General features: G+C 47.9%; 1 protein-coding gene across 17 annotated transcripts in view; it reads right to left on the bottom strand.

Annotated features, from left to right (window-relative positions):
- Positions 1–477: 477 nt before the first annotated feature.
- FOXP1 (forkhead box P1) overlaps positions 478–16,832 on the bottom strand; it is a 381,192-nt gene continuing 364,837 nt past the window's right edge. For 12 of the 17 annotated variants that reach the window (XM_026074867.1, XM_026074875.1, XM_026074876.1 and 9 more), the window contains 6 exons: positions 16,155–16,256; positions 11,987–12,108; positions 9,922–9,991; positions 7,943–7,981; positions 6,437–6,603; positions 850–1,153 (listed from right to left, as the gene is read on the bottom strand). In XM_026074867.1, coding sequence (XP_025930652.1) covers positions 1,009–1,153; positions 6,437–6,603; positions 7,943–7,981; positions 9,922–9,991; positions 11,987–12,108; positions 16,155–16,256 — 645 coding nt within the window. In that variant the 3' untranslated portion in view covers positions 850–1,008. Of the gene's footprint in view, positions 1,154–6,436; positions 6,604–7,942; positions 7,982–9,921; positions 9,992–11,986; positions 12,109–16,154; positions 16,257–16,832 lie in introns of all 17 variants that reach the window. The other 5 variants (XM_026074881.1, XM_026074883.1, XM_026074877.1 and 2 more) reach the window with 3 other exon arrangements.

Genomic DNA, 16,832 nt, shown 5'->3' with positions numbered 1-16,832 from the left:
CTTCCTACAGTGTTTCTATGTTCATCTGTCATTCATTCTCATTCTTGCAGTACTTCATTCCCCTCTCCCTCTCCGTTGGACAACCCTTCCACATGTATAGTGCAGCATTTGGGACCTTTTCAAAAAACAACAACACAAAAAGAGACACCGAAATGGAATGTTTTCCATAGCTAAAGAAAACATGGTGGCATCTGAAGGAAACTGGAATGAATGACAGAAAAAACTACAAACAATTCAATGACATTCAGCTTCGTATAATAAAAACACCTATTAACATTCATCACAAAGTACAGAAAACGTTTAAGCCTCCAAGAGGCCCTGGGCCCAGCTGAGGCCTGAGGTCAGAACTTAAAATGGTAGAGGAGAAGTGGGGCGGGGGAATAAAAGCAATACATTAAAAAGTTTGGGATAATTTTTCTTTTAACCCCTCCCCGATATACACACTCACACGCACACACACATATCCACACATGTGCACACACAGGCCTTCCCCATCCCAAATGGAAGCAAAAAAAAAAAAACAAAAAAAACAAAAAACAAATGGAGTAAAGGCAGTGATAATCAACATGCAGTACTGTGCAAATATGTTGTCCATTGGAATCCTTAAAATCTGGGCAAAGACTTGATCTGCAGTTCAGGTGTACATGCTCAGTTTGATGTCCTCAAGTGTCCAAAATTGGCAGGACCTGCAGTCCAAAGTTGGCTGCTAAATGTAAGTGAATCAGTTTAGCAAATTTACAACACTGATGTTGACTGTAAGAGAGGAAAATCCCAAGTACCAAACAAGTCCATCCAATGCACAGAGTACAAATTCCTTTTTTCAACAAAAAGTAGAAAAATCAAAAATACTCCCAAATGGGATACTTGATGGCACTAAGAGTTAACATATTTCATAGTTGTCAAAGTGGACTGAGAATCCTCCAGACTGTACAATAATGGAGAGATTTCACAGCTAAATTTGACGTGTTCTTCCAATCTTCATTCTCAGGATGATGATGTCAGACATACTCATTCTATGTCCTCATTTACAGGTTCGTCTTCATAATCTCTGTCGTGATCAAAATCTGGACTGTGGTTGGCTGTTGTCACTAAGGATAGCGGCCCCTCGTTTTCGTCTGGGTCTAAYGGTTCTTCTTTGACGTGCACAGGGTGCCTGCAAAAACGAAAGCACAGCCCATCAGCAAGGTGCTCGGTAAAAATCAGCAAGTTGCTCGGTAAAACCGGTTGCGGCAGTGGACGGGGTTTGGGGAGAACCTGGACTCGCACGTGGCGCGCCGGGCACCTCCGAGCACGCGGACCCGGGCCTAAGAGCAGACCCTCCACTTTTGCGCTTGCCACCGAAGACGCCCGCGAAGCGCCCGCCGCGCTTCCCGGGCAAAACGCGCRGGGAAGGGAGCTTGCACAGGGTCTCCTTCTCGGGATTTAGAGAAAACGCTCTCCGCTGACACATTAAGGTGATTAATACAATCTTCAGATAAATAAGGGCACCGAGCAGCGGGAAAGGCGCGGAGCGGCTCGGCGGCRCGGCGCGGCACGGCACGGCACGGCGCAGCGCGCGGGTGGAGGCTGGGCTCGCCGCCGCCGCCGCGCGCTGTGTGTTCTGCGCCGCTCGTTAACATGCACAAGCGGCGAGACAACTCTCCAGAGGACGACCCCAAGCGAGGGTCTATCATTAATCAACTTCAAGCAAACACAGCAAAGAGACACCATGATACATGCTTTAAACTCCAAATTAATGCATATTTTTACAAACTGTCAATAAGGGAAGAAAAGCCCTGCCAGGAAACACAAACAGAGAGGAAAAGGCTCGCTCAACACAACAATGCGATAAGAAAGCACAGTCCTAACGAGAATAATAACGCTGTCAGCTGTAAACAAGGCAGAACATGATCCCCAGCTCATGGTGGGCACAAGGATGTACTAAAGAGATGAGATCTGCCAAATTTCTCATTATGGAATAGCACATGAATAACCCGCAGGGGAACGGGGCTTGGTCATTCAAAACGGGTATGATAACAATTGAAAAATGTTGTTCGTAAATCATATTTACAACAAATCCTATACAAATACAAATTACCTTCTTTTTTGGTTCGGCAGCTTTTGAAATGTAAAATAGCCATGTGAGTCAATAGTGTCTTGTTGGTGGGACTTTAGAGGAAAGTAGGATTTTATTGACATTACCAAGTATTAATAATGCGACACAGCAACGGAGACCCTGTTTGCTTCCTAAATAATTGATGTTGTAGGCAATCCCTTAAAATAAAGTGTTAATGAGTTCAAGTCCCACTCTGTCTCTCATTGAGTTGATATCCACCTCCTCGAGCCTTGGATATTCTGCACGCGGTCTGATTTAACCCCTTCACGCAGGCTACGCGAAAACCTAATCTGAAGGGCAAACATCCACTGCAAGAACTTCCTCGCTCCTCGCRCAGCGCTGCTTCAGAATGAATGATTTAAAATAGCGGCGTTTTATTTTATGTTTTGTGTAGGTAGGAACGACAATACTTTCTGTACTCCGCTGCACTGACGGACAGGAGGAATAAATCACCGAACAGGGAAAAACGCTCTCCGCACCCAGCGCAGCAGCCAGAAGCAACCTCGCCTAGCTCAGGAGATCGGAGCGGATCAGCCGCTCGCTTGCGCAGCGCATACGGCGTAGAGCTACGTCGGTCCCTATTTATTCATTTCAGCTGGGGACTGGAGCAGCTCGGGAAGCGTCTCAGCTGCTGACTGCACACTTCTCCATAAGTTGTGAACGCCTTTCGAGGCCCGGCGCATTGCAACTTCTCCAGCCGGCAAGGGCTGGATCGATGCCTGGGCGTTCACTGCCCCATGCAGCCCCACCAGACAAGGACCGCGGGGAGAGGGGACCCCACCACCAAGGAGGATCCGCACGCACGCGCCATTTGACATAGCTGTTGAAAAAGGGGGAAAAAAACAGACAGGGAGGGGGGAGAAGATTCAAAACAGAGGTGAACACTCAGCTAAGCGCTTAAGCCCCCGAAGAGCCTCGCTGAAGCCAAGGAGCTCCCGYGCTCTCGGGGTCCGCACGGGCGAACCGGCCTCGTGGCTCGTGGCCCGAGCGAGCACGAGCAGACGCTGATCGTACCAGCCACTAGGAAAACCCACACTGTGGATAAGCTGCGGGGCCCTCGCTTGGGGGAAAGTGTGAAATGAGAAACAGAAGGGAAGGGGGAAAGGGTGGTTACGCGTAACGACCGATAAAGCGCGTGCTACTCTCTTCATGGCAGTGACCTTTTCTACCGCTGTTTTAATTTAAAAGCCTGGCTTGTCGGCTTTCTGTCGTTGAGGTTGTTGCCAGGCTTGTTTTTTGCTTTTCTTTTTTAATAGTTATTTTGGAAAACGCAGATGGAAAGCTTTCACAGCCCCAACGAGAGCGCGCCCGTTCCTTACGAAGCACCGGCATGCCGAAGGGCATCTCCTGGGCCGGCGCTCCGGCCCAAAGGGAAGCGCGGGGAGCGGGAAGCACAGCGCACGCCAGCTGCCCGGCTCGGAGCGCGCGCGGAGCCACGGAGCAGGGCCGGAGCGCCGGCCGCCCGCTACCCACGCGCCGGACTCGCCCCCCACGGGCCGCTCGGCAAAGCAACTCCGAGTCCCTGCGTCTTCCAAAAGTCCTGAGATCTGGGGGAAGAAAAGCTAGTCGCTCAACTACAGGGAAGGCAACTGCCCGGGTAGGCGAAAAGAAAAGAAAAGAAAAGAAAAGAAAAGAAAAGAAAAGAAAAGAAAAGAAAAGAAAAGAGGAAAGAAAAGAAAAGGAAAGAAAAGAAAAGAAGAAGTTCCCGTTTCTTTTCTATAGCGGGAGAATTTCAGCACATTCCTTTCCAGCAGATGCCGAAGGCTCCAGAAGGGGTTAACAATAAATAACCTTGCTGAACACAGATTCCCCTTCTTTTCACATCTGAGTAATTCCTTTGTTTGTCCACTCTGGGAACAGAGGAGTTTTTAATAAAGCTGACTGTTGTTTAAAGCCACTGTGTTCTGGTGGTGCACACAGCATGGAGTGGTTTGCTTTGTGGCTACCTTTGGAGCATATCAGGATGAAAGTGTTATGTCCCCAAGCTGTAATTATGCGACTACTTTCTAGTGTTTCAAAAGGAGGGAGAGAGAGAGAGAGAGAGGAAAAAAAAAAAAACTAGCTGTGGTTCAATGTGTCATAAAAAGGAAACGAATGAGCGGTAATAAGACTTCAGCTAAAGTGTTAGACATCTTAGCTGTCATGTTAACAAGGTCCTCCAAACCTTACAATAAAGTTTAGAGCTTGATTTATTCTAATACGCTGAGATTGTTCAAAAAATAATTTGCATCACGACACGGAAATCTGTTCTGAGAAAAAAATTAAGAAGGTCATTAGCAAAGCCCGCTCCCTGAAAGCAAGAGGTTGCGCGGCGCCTGGAAATCTGGCGTTGACTCACGACCCTATTTAGTAAACAGGGTAAACCCTGCGACGTCTGAACGGTGCTCTGCCTTTAGATCCCTTCGAGCTATGTAGAAACACCACTTGAGCGGGGAAGCTCAGAAGCCAGTACTGGAACATCACCTCGCCACGTTTTACTTGAGCAAAAAGAAATGTTCTGCAGAGAACACGTATATTACCAATCCTGAGAAAATGAAAACACTCAGGAAACAATCATTTCCATATTACAACAGAAAATTGGATTTTCTGGTGGATAATGAAAATGAGGCCTCCCTCCCCCCGCCCTTCTCTCCCTCCGGTGTTTGCTCCGTGCCCCTCACCCTGGTATCCGTGTGCAAAGAGGTGACTGTTAAGTGCAACCAAGGCCACCGCCACGCGCGGTTCTGCGAAACGTCCTAGCCCGCTCTAGCTCCGCTATTTCTCCTGCCTCACAGTCCCTTCCAAGCCAGCGAAACCTCGGGTGAAACAAGAAGTGCGTGAACCACGCTAGCCTTGAACTTACAGAAATAATTACTTGGATTAGCGCAACATCATAAACGTTCATCCCTGTCCGTTAGGCCAGGAGGAACCCTTGGGAGCAGCCTTATTTCTGGAAAAAAACCCCACGTCCCTCCACTCCTCCTTCGCTCCAGCCCTCCGTGGTCATGGGCAGAGCAAAACAAATTGGGACTAACACTGCCTCAAGACGAATCCGTCTGTGATAGAGTGGAAGTGTGTCATGCAACGCTACTTTGGGGAAGATAATTAATACTGCACAAACAACCACTGGAAAAGCTAAACACGTTATTTGAATGTTTTGAAGTAAATGGTAAAAGACAATGTTAAAATTAATTATTAATTAAAAATGAATGTTGCCATCTTTAAAGCTTATTTTTCAAAGCACATTGTGCACTGATTTAAAATGCCGAAATATCAAAGCACCCGGAGCTTCAGATTCCTTCGTGCCCCCTCCCCTCTGACAACACATTATGCAGGTGGGAAACTTTTTTTTGCCATTAAATGCTAATTAGTTTAACAACTAATTACCACAGTGGTATTAGGTTAATGTTCTTCCACTTTTTGATTTAGACTTACTTTTGTAAATCCCTCATTCAAATTACTTTGAAGCAAAAGGCTACAAATTAGTTTCTCTTTTTCAAGGCGTAAGGCGAGCTGCGGCAGGGCGGCCAAGGACTCTGCAGCCCCTTCTCGCGCGCAGCCAGCGGAAAGGCAGCGCGGCTCCCGCGCGCGGCTACTCGCGCAGGCCGTCACCCGCCCCAGACAGTTCTTAAAACTTTGAGAACCGCAAGACTTATAAACTCCGGCTTCCTCTCCAGCTGCTAATTACCCGGGATGGAATYTGAGGGTGGTGGCGGGGGGAATTCACCGCTTTGCAAACTCACTCCGTCACCCCGTAAATGCCGCACGCCCCCACGGGGGCATCGCTCCCTTCCTGCCTTGCCCTTCCCGGCGCGAGCTCGCTGCCCTGGTGCCGTCCCCTGCTCCGCGCAGGCGTTATATACGCACTCATTACACTGCCGTCTGCTGCTGTGATGCTCCTATTAATTTTCCTTTTGATATTTTAAGAGCAATCTATAAATCACGCAGACCTTCGCGTGCGCCATCATTAACGCTCGGCRATACCGCTGCGTGTCAAGTGTTTTTGTTTTTTTTTCTAAACCCGCGGAACAAGCCCATTTCCCAGCTCTGCCCCACGCACACAGATTGAAGGACCAAAAAATCTTTCTTAAAGAACTGCAGTTGCCTAAGAGGTTGTGTAACCCTGTGGTCCGGGATTTAAAGAAGAGAATTGCAAACGAGTTAACAATTTTCCAGCTCCGTGTGCTTGTCAGGCTGGATTGAGCTGATTGGCTTTACGCGAAAGTTGCTAAATGGCCCTTTTATGTTCTAATCAACCTAAGCGCGTCCCGAAATGGAGGTTTCCACTTTCTGCTGCTCAGTCGAAGAGCTTCATGGACAAAGTGCGAAGGAAGGACTCCGAAGCCGCGTTTCAGTACTTACATCGCTTGCATAGGGGAACGTCCTGGACTACTGTCACTCCCGTTACTGTTCGTATGCTCCATTGCACCGTTAAGCTCTTCCCTCATCGCACTGGCTAAATTGCCCAGAGTGGGATTTCCCATGGAAGCAGTAGTGTATAGAGGTATACTGTTCTCAGCCATTGAAGCCTGCCAAGGACACAAACAAACAGATGAGGAGCCAGGACTAAGGTTTTTATACATTGCACAACAGAGTCACTTATTCCAAAACATTCTCCACATCTACGTTATTTGCAGTTAGTGATTCTTTTAAATATTGTGCTTTCTGATAGGTATTACACTGATTCCACCAAGGGAAATTTAATATAATTTACATCTGGATTTATGCATTCGTAGCTGTATTGGCTTCTGAGAGAGAACCAAGCTTTCCACTCCCTATTTGGAATTGCACCTCCTGGAAAAAATAAAATGTGCTTTTCCTATCTTCACTTTGCAAAATGATGTTTGGGGCTTTGGGTTTTTTTTTTTTTATGTCTCGGGTTTGTTTTTTTGCTTTTGCTTTTAATGAAAGGTTAACGAGGAAAAAATCAGAACCCGCTTCAGCTAGTAACTCCGTCGTGCCAGAGCAAAGAGGCGCAAAGGAGGAGGGCAACGCTGCTGAGTTCTGCTTCTGCCGCGACGCAGGTGCAAAGCTGCCCTTAGCGCTGACTGAATCACCCGGAGCTGCACGGATATACCTGAGAACCGAACCCGCCCCTGCGAAACCTTCACTGGAGGGGAAACGGAAAATCTAATGCATCCTGACAAATCCACCCCCCTTCCAAGCATTAACAGCTTAGCTCTCACACACCTGATCGTTTGGGTTTTTGCCTTGTTCTAATGGCTACTGTAGGCAGGCCCGCTGCAGCTAACTTCCTAACTGGAAGCCTTTGCAGAAAGGGAACGAACTGCTAAATATCTCCCTCCGTATTCCCGCCGTGCTGACCGCTGCCTGGCCGCCGTGGGTGCTGCCCGGCGCGGGCAGGCGCTGCGGGAGCGGAAAGGCTCGGCGGCGCCCCGAGGCGAGGAAAGCTAGCGCGGGGAGCGGGGGGGCTGTTTTTAGCTGCGTGAGGAGCAAACCTCGCTGCGATTTGGGGCTGCTGAGGAGGGGCCGCGTTTCCCGCGCCGTGCACAACACTGACTCGAGTTCTTTGCCCGCAGCGGCAACTTGGAATTGCAGCAGAGCAATTTCTTTGGGGCAGAGCTGGGACACAAGCAGCATCTGCTATAAAAGCAGGGGGTTGGGGGAGGGTTTTTTTTCCTTTTTTTTTTTGTTTTCTTTTTTTTTTTTTTGCAAGCATCAGCCCGGGCAGACAGCGCTGTCTGGGCAAAACGATGCTGGCGAAGGTCACCCCGAAGGGCCAGCGATGGCGCCAGCCCCGGGCCCAGGAGGCCGGGCTGGGAGCTAGTCCGGGTCTGACTCCCGGGCAGCCCCCCGGGAGCGGCCGGCGGGGCCGGAGCGCGCTGGTGGCAGCCGGCGTCCCCGTACCTTCCACACACAGAGCGGGGAGAGCGCCGCGTCTTCGCCCTGCCCGCGGGGGAAAACAGACGGAGGAGACGTCAGAGGGGTCTGCGAGAGGTCTGCGGGGAAAAAAAACCACCCCCGACACCCCTGGAAGCGCGGACGGACCACGGACGGCCAATGCATTTGCAGGGATGTGCAAAAATCGGGTCTTTGCAAATGCCCACAAACGCCAGGGGAGCGTGGCTGGTGAATTATTAATTTGACCAAAAATAGGTAAAACGGCACTGTTTCAGACAGGGAAGCGTATTGCACAAGCAAGGTCAGCGTGCAAGCGTTATCTTGTGCACCATCAACGATTTCAACGTTTTCTCCCCAATGGTCATAGGCAACACGAGCACACTACTCTATTTTTGCACCCAGACCTAAACGCTACCCAGTGGCAGGGGATTGGGGAACTTGCTGGTGTACTTTAAACCTAAAAGATGTCTTGTCTYGGTGCAATGAGCAGAATTTTTCCCCGCCCCTGTTTATTAGAGGAGATGCATAAAGCCAAGCAAATCTGGCCCAGATTCTCCTCTCAATCCGCTCGGTTTGTACAAACGCTGTTTGAGGGCACTTCCAGGGAAAGCGGGAAATGGAAACGGTTTGGAGGTTATCACAAAAGACAAGAATGGATGGAGATGACGRCAACAACACGTGTTGCAGAAATAAAACACGGACAGTTCCATACGATAAGCATATTAATTGAAATTAGTCACATAGCTAACAATGTGAAGAAACGCAGGATCATTTCATTTTTGCCTTTCAGCCTCATGAATGCAAAATGTGCTTGTAATCTTAATACTATTCAGGAGACAAAGCAGTCTTTAAAAACCACACTTCACAAGGCTCAAGGGAAAATAAGTTACTAATGAATGGTATTTACAGTTGCTTCATTTAAACATGCTTTCATTTGCTTTTCAGAAGTTACTGCATAAACTCAAGTCATTAGAAGAAATGCAGAACATCACTTTTCTCCTAATAACCTGTTTCTCGGTTCAGAAAAGCGCTGCTAAGCCTTCCACAAGATGCCCTTGCCCAAGCAAACACACAGGAGCCAGAACATAACCTGCAGCGAACTTCTTGAGAAGCAACCCCCTACAAACGGCCAGGGCTCGGCCAGGCAGGGTTTCGCTATATCGGGGGGCTCGAACCCCCTCCCCACGCAAAACACCCTGCAGATTCACCGGCAGGGTACAACAGCGCATCGGTGTCTTTGGTCCAGCAAGCGAACGCTGACTTGACCTGGGGTTTTTGAGGCAGACTCAGGATTTTGGATAAAGCGGGGAGGGAGGGGAAAAAAAAAAAAGCAAACCTGATATGTAACACATGAAAAAAGGTTTGGAGACACACACACACTCTTATGCTGCGAGTTATTAATTGTGCACCAACATTTTGCGTGTTTCTATGCACAGAATGAGAAACAGAAATTTTCTCTTACAATTATCATGCGTTTTAAACCAACAAAAATTGTCATTTTTTCCATAGAAATGGCAACATTTATTTTTTAACAACAATGGAAAGATATGCAAAAATAGCCCATAAAAGAAAGGGGGGAAAAATGATCTGCTTTCTCTTTAAACCCACGAACAATAGAAGGTCACGTGGCACAGTATCCTATCATTCAGCACATTAATAGCTGTGCTAGAGTAATTACACTTGTGGTATTTTTGCCTCAAGTGAAATTCTGAAATAAGAGGATGGAAATTATGATACTGCTGATAAATATTAATAAGTGAACTTTTAATTTTTTTGCCACAATATTCAAAATGCTAAGCATCTAGCTAATGCTGAAGCAGCCTGATATGTGTTTGCCTCCAGGGACTATGATGCTTTATGCACTTAAGAAAAAAGTTTAACGGAATTAAAATTTAATATCTAATTAGAGCAAGGCTAATATATTTTGAAATGAGTGGGGAAGACACACGCCTCTGTTGCATATTTGCTACAGTCATTAATCTTACCTGTAAAGCAGCATTGAGAGGTGTGCAGTAGGTGTGGCTGGTCTGTATGTTTTTAATAAGAGAAGGGTTACTGCATAAGAAAAACATAAAAAGGAGAGTTAAATGCAACCAACCCCTGTGAGAGTGTTTCAAGCATGTAAAGCTTCCTCCCACACCAGAAAACTAGAGCTGAGATTTTCTTTCACACAAGTTCTCTTTCTTTTCTTTCTTTTTTTTTTTAATCTGAGTTTTATGGTTATCGTATTTGCCTGTACTAAACAGGGAGCATCACCTCCTCTAGAAGTTACCTCGCCACGTGCTCTACTACCCTGCGTTGGCGTCACATCTGGGCAGCTCTGCTCGTTTTAGCTGCGCCGGGGAGAAACTCCCCGWCGCTCGTCATGGCCAGAAGTCAGTCGCCCCGCAAAGAAAGGTCCATCGTAAGGAGGCTCTGATTAAAAGCACGGCGGGATATTTTAAATACTCCACGAGGCAAATCGTCCCCCAGGTGGCTGGCAGCAGAATCCCTGGCGACCGAATAGGGGGACTGGGGCGAGAAAGGATTTGAGGTTTCTGGTTTCCTGAGCCTCGTCACTCCCCGCCAGGCACGCGCTGCCTGAAAGGCCAGTTCAACAAAAATTACGCCGGTGTGTTCGTTTGCACCCGCACTTCAGTCACCTTACGTTTCCATACGGGGCCGGATTTGAGGGAAAYAAACACCAGGCATATCCACTCTCTCTTTAGCGGGCATCTAAAAATCACCTGTCCCGCTTGGGGAGAAAAAAACGTCTTCAGCGACAAACTAGGTAGGATGTCCCAATGCAAAAAAAAAAAATCTCCAAAAAGTTTTATCACTCGCTGGGCACGTTTTTTTTAATTATTATTATTATTWTTTTTGGCATGTGGGAATAAATCACGGTGAGAGCAGTCTTAACTGACCCCCTCCCACAGGGACCAACAAGGATCAGTTGTTCTGGAGAGACGGCCTTCGAGTAAAGGTCAAAGAAAATTGCTTTGGGAACCCTAGGAGTATTTGAGAGTGGTTGTTGTAGACACAAGATGGCCTACTGTTTATAGCCTCTACAGCTGGTCTCACCGCGCTTTCAGACTTTTTTAGGGTAATTTGGCATTTCTAAGTACCTAATTGCATTTTTTGCTTAAGAGCTGCAAAACAAGGCATAYGACTGAAAGCAAAGGAAAACATCAAAACTAAAACTTATCTGAAACCCCTCCTGACATATATCTGTCTTCCTGACAGATCTACAGCAGCATATCTGCGCTAAYGTGGATAATTATTTTAGTCTATATTGCACTATAAACAAATACTCTAACAGACATGTCAAAGTAGAGTTATTTTTACAGGCATTTGGATTATCAGAGTAGGACACACAAAATACACATAACAACCAAAAATTTAGTTTCTTTAGCAGCAAAGGTGATGTCACTATTTTGTGAAATGCAAGTCTACATGAGATGGGTAAATCATGCAAAGCAAAGCAACAGCAGAAAAAAAAATTAAAGCAAGTAAAAGCTCTTACTGTGCAACAAGCTCGCCAAAGTTTTCATCAGGGCAGTATTTTCGAGGACGGCCTCGTTGAATATGACGGCCACGTTTAAACTCTTCATCATCAACAGTCCAAAAGGACCCAAACTCATCCTCTACTCTGATAAAGCACTTATGCAGTGAGAGGTTGGTGCGAATGGCACCCTGGGACAAGAGCAGCAGCAAAGGAGATGAAGTGGAAACAAAGGGACACGGGATCGGGGACAGAACAGACATCAAATACAGGGAAAAGGAAAAAGAAAATAAAATGCAATAAGCATAAGCAAATGGTTTGTGAGGGTTAATATGCATTGCCACCTACAAGCTACTAGCATGTGATGCAACAAACACCAAGCAAGCAGGGTCAGGGTACTGGTGGGCATACAAACAGTAGTGATGAGATGTTTTTCTTGGTTTCCCTTAACTGAAACAATGCGAAACCACCTGTGGTTGGTCTAACACCAGCTAGCAGCCAAAAGCCTCTACGTTAAACTGTAAGCATGATCCAAGCTAGGCTAAGAAGTTCAAACATGGTGGACATACCCACTGATCTTTTGTGGCCTTCGTTTTTGGAACTCTAGTTCATCCACTGTCCATACTGCCCCTTTAACGTTTTCTACTCGCACAAAACACTTGTGAAGACTAAGATTATGACGCACTGCATTCTGCAGCAAGTATAAAAGAGAAAACATTCAAAAACTTTCCATGAGAAAATGCTCATCATCGTCCAAGAACAGCAGCACAGTCAGCTTGACAGCCCTCATTTTGCAAYGTTAAGCCCGTGCCCCGTCCCCTCCCCGCACCCGCTCGCTCTCCCCGCACACCAGCTCTTTACATCTTACTTTGCAAAGACAAAACAAAAACAAAAGCTTAAACCCACGATTAGAAATGCAAGTTATTCTTAACAATTATCCACAGCGCGAACGAGAACAGCCATCATTTTACACATGCACGTCGTACAGGCGAGCGCCCTTCACACAACACACAGAGGAACATTGCTCGGGCATTTCCCAAGCAAGCACGCGGGCTCGGCGCAGAGACGCTCGTCCCCTCCTGCAAAAGAAAGCAGCGGTGAAAGCAGGGCAGCGACGGCCCGCGAGGGCGGGCGGCTCGACGCAGGCAGGCGGCAGCGGGGCTGGCGCTGCCGCGGCTCCTGTCCCGCGGCCTGGCGCCTCTTCCCCCGCGTGCTCCTCGATGGACGTCGGCTCCCGTTCCCGGCGGACTGCCGAGCGGAGGCTCCGCCGAGCGGGAAGGCGAGGAGGACTCTGGGAAGCGGCGYGATAACGTCCCCGCGCTCCTTCCCGCGGCCGCTCGGCCCCTTCGGCTCGGCTCCCTCGCGCCGGTGCTTTTGCACCTCTGCTCTGCCCGAAATGCYGTCGGGGGCCCTGCTAGACCCCGAGCGGCGTGTCGCTTCCCATCCGCCTCTTCTCCRTTTTCGGGGCGAATCCCGCCCTGCGAAGCCGCTCGGACGCGGGCGYGGGGCGCCCCCAGCGCGGCGGGAAGGGGCTCGGCAGGCAGCGGAAGCAGAAGAAGCCGCTCGCTGAGAACACGCCGGCGAACAAGCTCCATCCATCATCGCTGGCACCATCGATTTCGGCAATCTGGTGGACTCGTTAGCAGGCGCGATGCCAGCCAGACACATGGTCCTGGGCCCAGGCAACCACGAGACTGCGGTTTTTTTTCCTCCTGTCTTCTTCTTCTTCTTCTTCCTTTTTTTTTTTTAATGAACATCAGGTCTGGACGGCGAAAGGGAGCTCTAATCATGAATGTCTAAATCGCTGTGCAAACAAAGGGTACGCACAGCGCATTTGTCATGCAAATTAAGAGGCGGCGGTGTGCGCCGGCGAGGGAAAGGCCAGGAGTCCTTCGCCACTTCTCCCCTTCCCTCTACTCCGAGAGCAAGGCAGGGGGGAGCCGAAACCTAGGAGAAAGTCAACATGTTTGCTCGGGATGCTTTTTTTCTTCTGCTACTTTGTTCTGCTTTTTTTCTTTTTTTTTTTTTTAACATCTTCTGCATTTCACTAGGTGTGAAATTTTCGGCAAACCCCCCGATTTCGGGACGGAGCAAAGCGCCCCACGCCTCGGGGGCTAAAAGCCGCCGGCCGGGCAGCTCCCCGCGGTGCCGAGGCCCGCGCTAGAGGAACCCGCCACGGGCCTGCGCCTGTGTCATGCGGGCAGTTTCCTGTGAAAATGGGAACTGCGTCAAGTCTGGAGCGAAACGCAAGAATAAAAACACTATTTCCCACAGCGAAAGCTGATCTGGTAGTTAATGCGGCAGTTGATCAGACGCACACATCAGAGTTCAGTAAAGTGAGTCCGCTGAGTTTGTAAACAGTGTCTGTGCACATAGTTGTGCAGAAATAGTGGCGGTGTTCTTCAAATACAGTAAAAGCTGGGGAAATCTTTTACAGCCTGTTCTTGCGCTACAGACGTCAACGTGTGCCTTGCCCTTGACTGTGAGGGGTGCCGGGGCAGGCTCTTGCCGAATACACCGAGAAAGCGTTGCCGTAGCTTCCTGCATTCCCACGTGATCACTCGTTTGCAGGACTTATCACAGAGAAATTATTTTCTTCCCCCCGCCTCTGGGTTCTCGCTATCTAACAGTTTCATTCGAACAATACCTCAACATTTCGGAGCCACACCTGCAGCCTTTGCCTCGTGGCTGCAGTTCAGTGCCAGCAAATTACTGCGAAAAATAAAAGCAAACAGACATTGCCTCTGACCTGTCAGAACCAGTTCACAGTGCTCCCTCAGCAATCAGCTTAACAGAAAAATTAGGAGCTATTATTGTAAGATTATATATTTACCTTGTTAAAAATATTTGTACGCAAGCCACTTTTGCAGAAAAATTACCCTGAACATGCTTGAATGTAGCAAATGAAAGGGTTTGCTATTTTAATAACTGCTCAGGCTCTGCTGTACTGCATTTTGGGAAAGAGGTTCGTTTTTCATAGGTCTTTATTCCCGTGCCTTTCTGTGGTTTTGAAAGCGGTCCCAGGGAAGCTTGCCCACACCAAACCCTGACCCTAAACTTGGGGAACGCTGACCCAAGCGACAGCTAAGCATTAACGGAAGGTGAGTGCGAATCCCTGCGTATAGACTCAAGTTATTCTGACGCTGCAATTAGCCCCTTGCGCTTGCTCAGAGCCCCGGGGGCTTCACGTCATGCCAAGCCGGAGCCGCGTTTTCATCCCCGCTGTTCCCGAAGGCTGGCGTGAGAGACCTGAGCTCCTTCAAGCGGACGTCCCGTGTGCCAGGCGCGGAGGAGCCGGTGGGGGAAGCTCTTCCTCCTGCGTGCGGGCAGCGAACACCCGCGCCAGGTCCCCTGCGCGTCAGCGCGCTGCAAGGGCAGGCGGCTCCTGCGCCCGGGCTTTGCACGAGGCCCTGAGCTCATTCCCAAAAGGAGCCTCGGAGGACACGCTCCCCCTCTTGCTGCAGGGGTCGGACTGGGTTTTTGCTTGAGCACCCACACCTGCGGCTGCTGCAAAGTCCTCCTGGAACCGCTCCAGCGGCGAAAGACGGGCAGGTCTAAAAGGATCTCAAATCAGGGAAAGTTAATTTCCTTTCTGGATCATAAGGAAGCTGCAAAGTGAAACGCTGCTCATGTTTTCCAACTGAAGAAAGAATCAAAGCAGCAATCAGAGACTTTTCCTGAATATAAGAGCTTACAGACCAAGGCTGAAAACTTAGAGAATTGCCCTGCGATGTGATTTAAAAGGAAAACATACTGCTAAAAGCAAGCTAATGTCCGAGGAACGTTTCCAGGTCCATCCTTTAAAGGAATTAATCCTAAATGCAGGATGAGACAGGCAAAACAAAAAGAGCTGATGAAACAGCAGGTACGGGACACCCGCATCCGACTGGGTCCCTTGAGTGCTGTACGTTTGAGAGCAACAGAGTTCTTAGACTGAGAGAGACTCAAAGCGCTGCGGTGTGATTGCTACTGCAATACAAGATCCTGTTATTTGGTTCATTCATTARTAATTGCACTTGCTTGAGAAGGTAGTGAAGCTATTATCACACTGTATATAAGGGAAGGAGCGGCCCCCAAAATATAAAATAAAATTAACTCCCCAAACCTCTTATCTAATAGTATCAGAGATGGTTATGGTAAGATATTAAGGTGCCAAAATCAAGTTTTTGGTTCTGTTAAACAATTTCTTATTGTGGGGCTTGCTTCTCAAGTATGGTGTTCAACAAACTTCTGTGTTATTAAAAAAAAGAAAAAAGGAAGCTTTTAACAGATCCGTATATGCAGCGGAGAGCCAACCGACTGAGGAAAGAAATCCACTTATCTATAGATCCTAGGAAGAAAGAGGTTGTCGTGATTACAGTCTGTGCAACTAAAACGACAAACAGTATATCTTCTACTGACACAAGAACTTTACCTCTTTTTTTTTTTTTTTTAATATGTTCCAGCTGAAGGGCTGGAGTTTCACTGCTAGCAGCAACCACACAGAGGAACCAGCGGCATAATCACCGAACATAAAAGCCAATAACGGGGATTCAATTAGTGGTTTTCAAAGGCAGAGGAATTTTTCCGCCAAATATCGAATCGTTCCCGCAGATAAGGCGCCCAGCGCGTGTCAAAGCTGCCGGTCTCAATTTGCGCGTCCCCGCGTCGTTGCGATTTGTGGCGGCACCAGCGGTGCCTCCTCCGCGCGGGTCAGCGCGGCGAAGGCGAGCGGCGCGAGCGGCCGGACGGGCTTACCTTCCACGTCGCCGCGTTGCGTCGGAAGTAGGCGAACATTCGCGTGAACCAGTTGTAGATTTCATTTAGTGTTAGCTGTTTTTCCGGGGATTCGAGGATGGCCTGGCGGAGCAAAGCGAGATCAGTTAGGACCAAGCCAGTGCAAAACGCGCTTACAGCTTTACTTTAACCAAATACAAAAAAGAAAAGGAAGGAAGGAAGGAARGAAGGAAGGAAGGGAAGAAAAGAGATATGGAGCAAAACATCCAAAGGAGGGTTTTCACAATATGAACTAAGATTAATGGCTGTATTTAACAGTTCAGTGGCAAAATTCAAAATGGAATTATCTAATTGTTTTGAGTTTTTATTTCTGTTTCCTTACAGAAATATTAATTTATTAGTCATTCATAAAGCAGAATCAAAGAGAAATGCAAAACATTTCACTAGCTGATTAAAGCTCAGTAATTATTTAGAGCTCAGATTAATTCTAGGGATCAGAGATTACTGTAGCTTGTGATAATTGACTTGCCATCTTTAAACAGGCTCATTTTCACTGTTGTGTGAAATGAATTTCCTAATAATCACATCGTATTGTAATACTTAATCAAAAGCAATTATGTTATATATTGCAGTTCTAAAAACCCTTATAGTAAAGGTTTGAGCATTTGAGCATGCTTACACACCAAAGGTTTTTAAATC

Source organism: Apteryx rowi, unplaced genomic scaffold, assembly GCF_003343035.1.
Source record: "Apteryx rowi isolate R43461 unplaced genomic scaffold, aptRow1 scaffold_4, whole genome shotgun sequence".
In the NCBI taxonomy this organism is placed as follows: Eukaryota; Metazoa; Chordata; class Aves; order Apterygiformes; family Apterygidae; genus Apteryx; species Apteryx rowi.
Note: the sequence above shows the minus strand (reverse complement) of the source record. Positions and strands in the feature narration are given on the sequence as shown.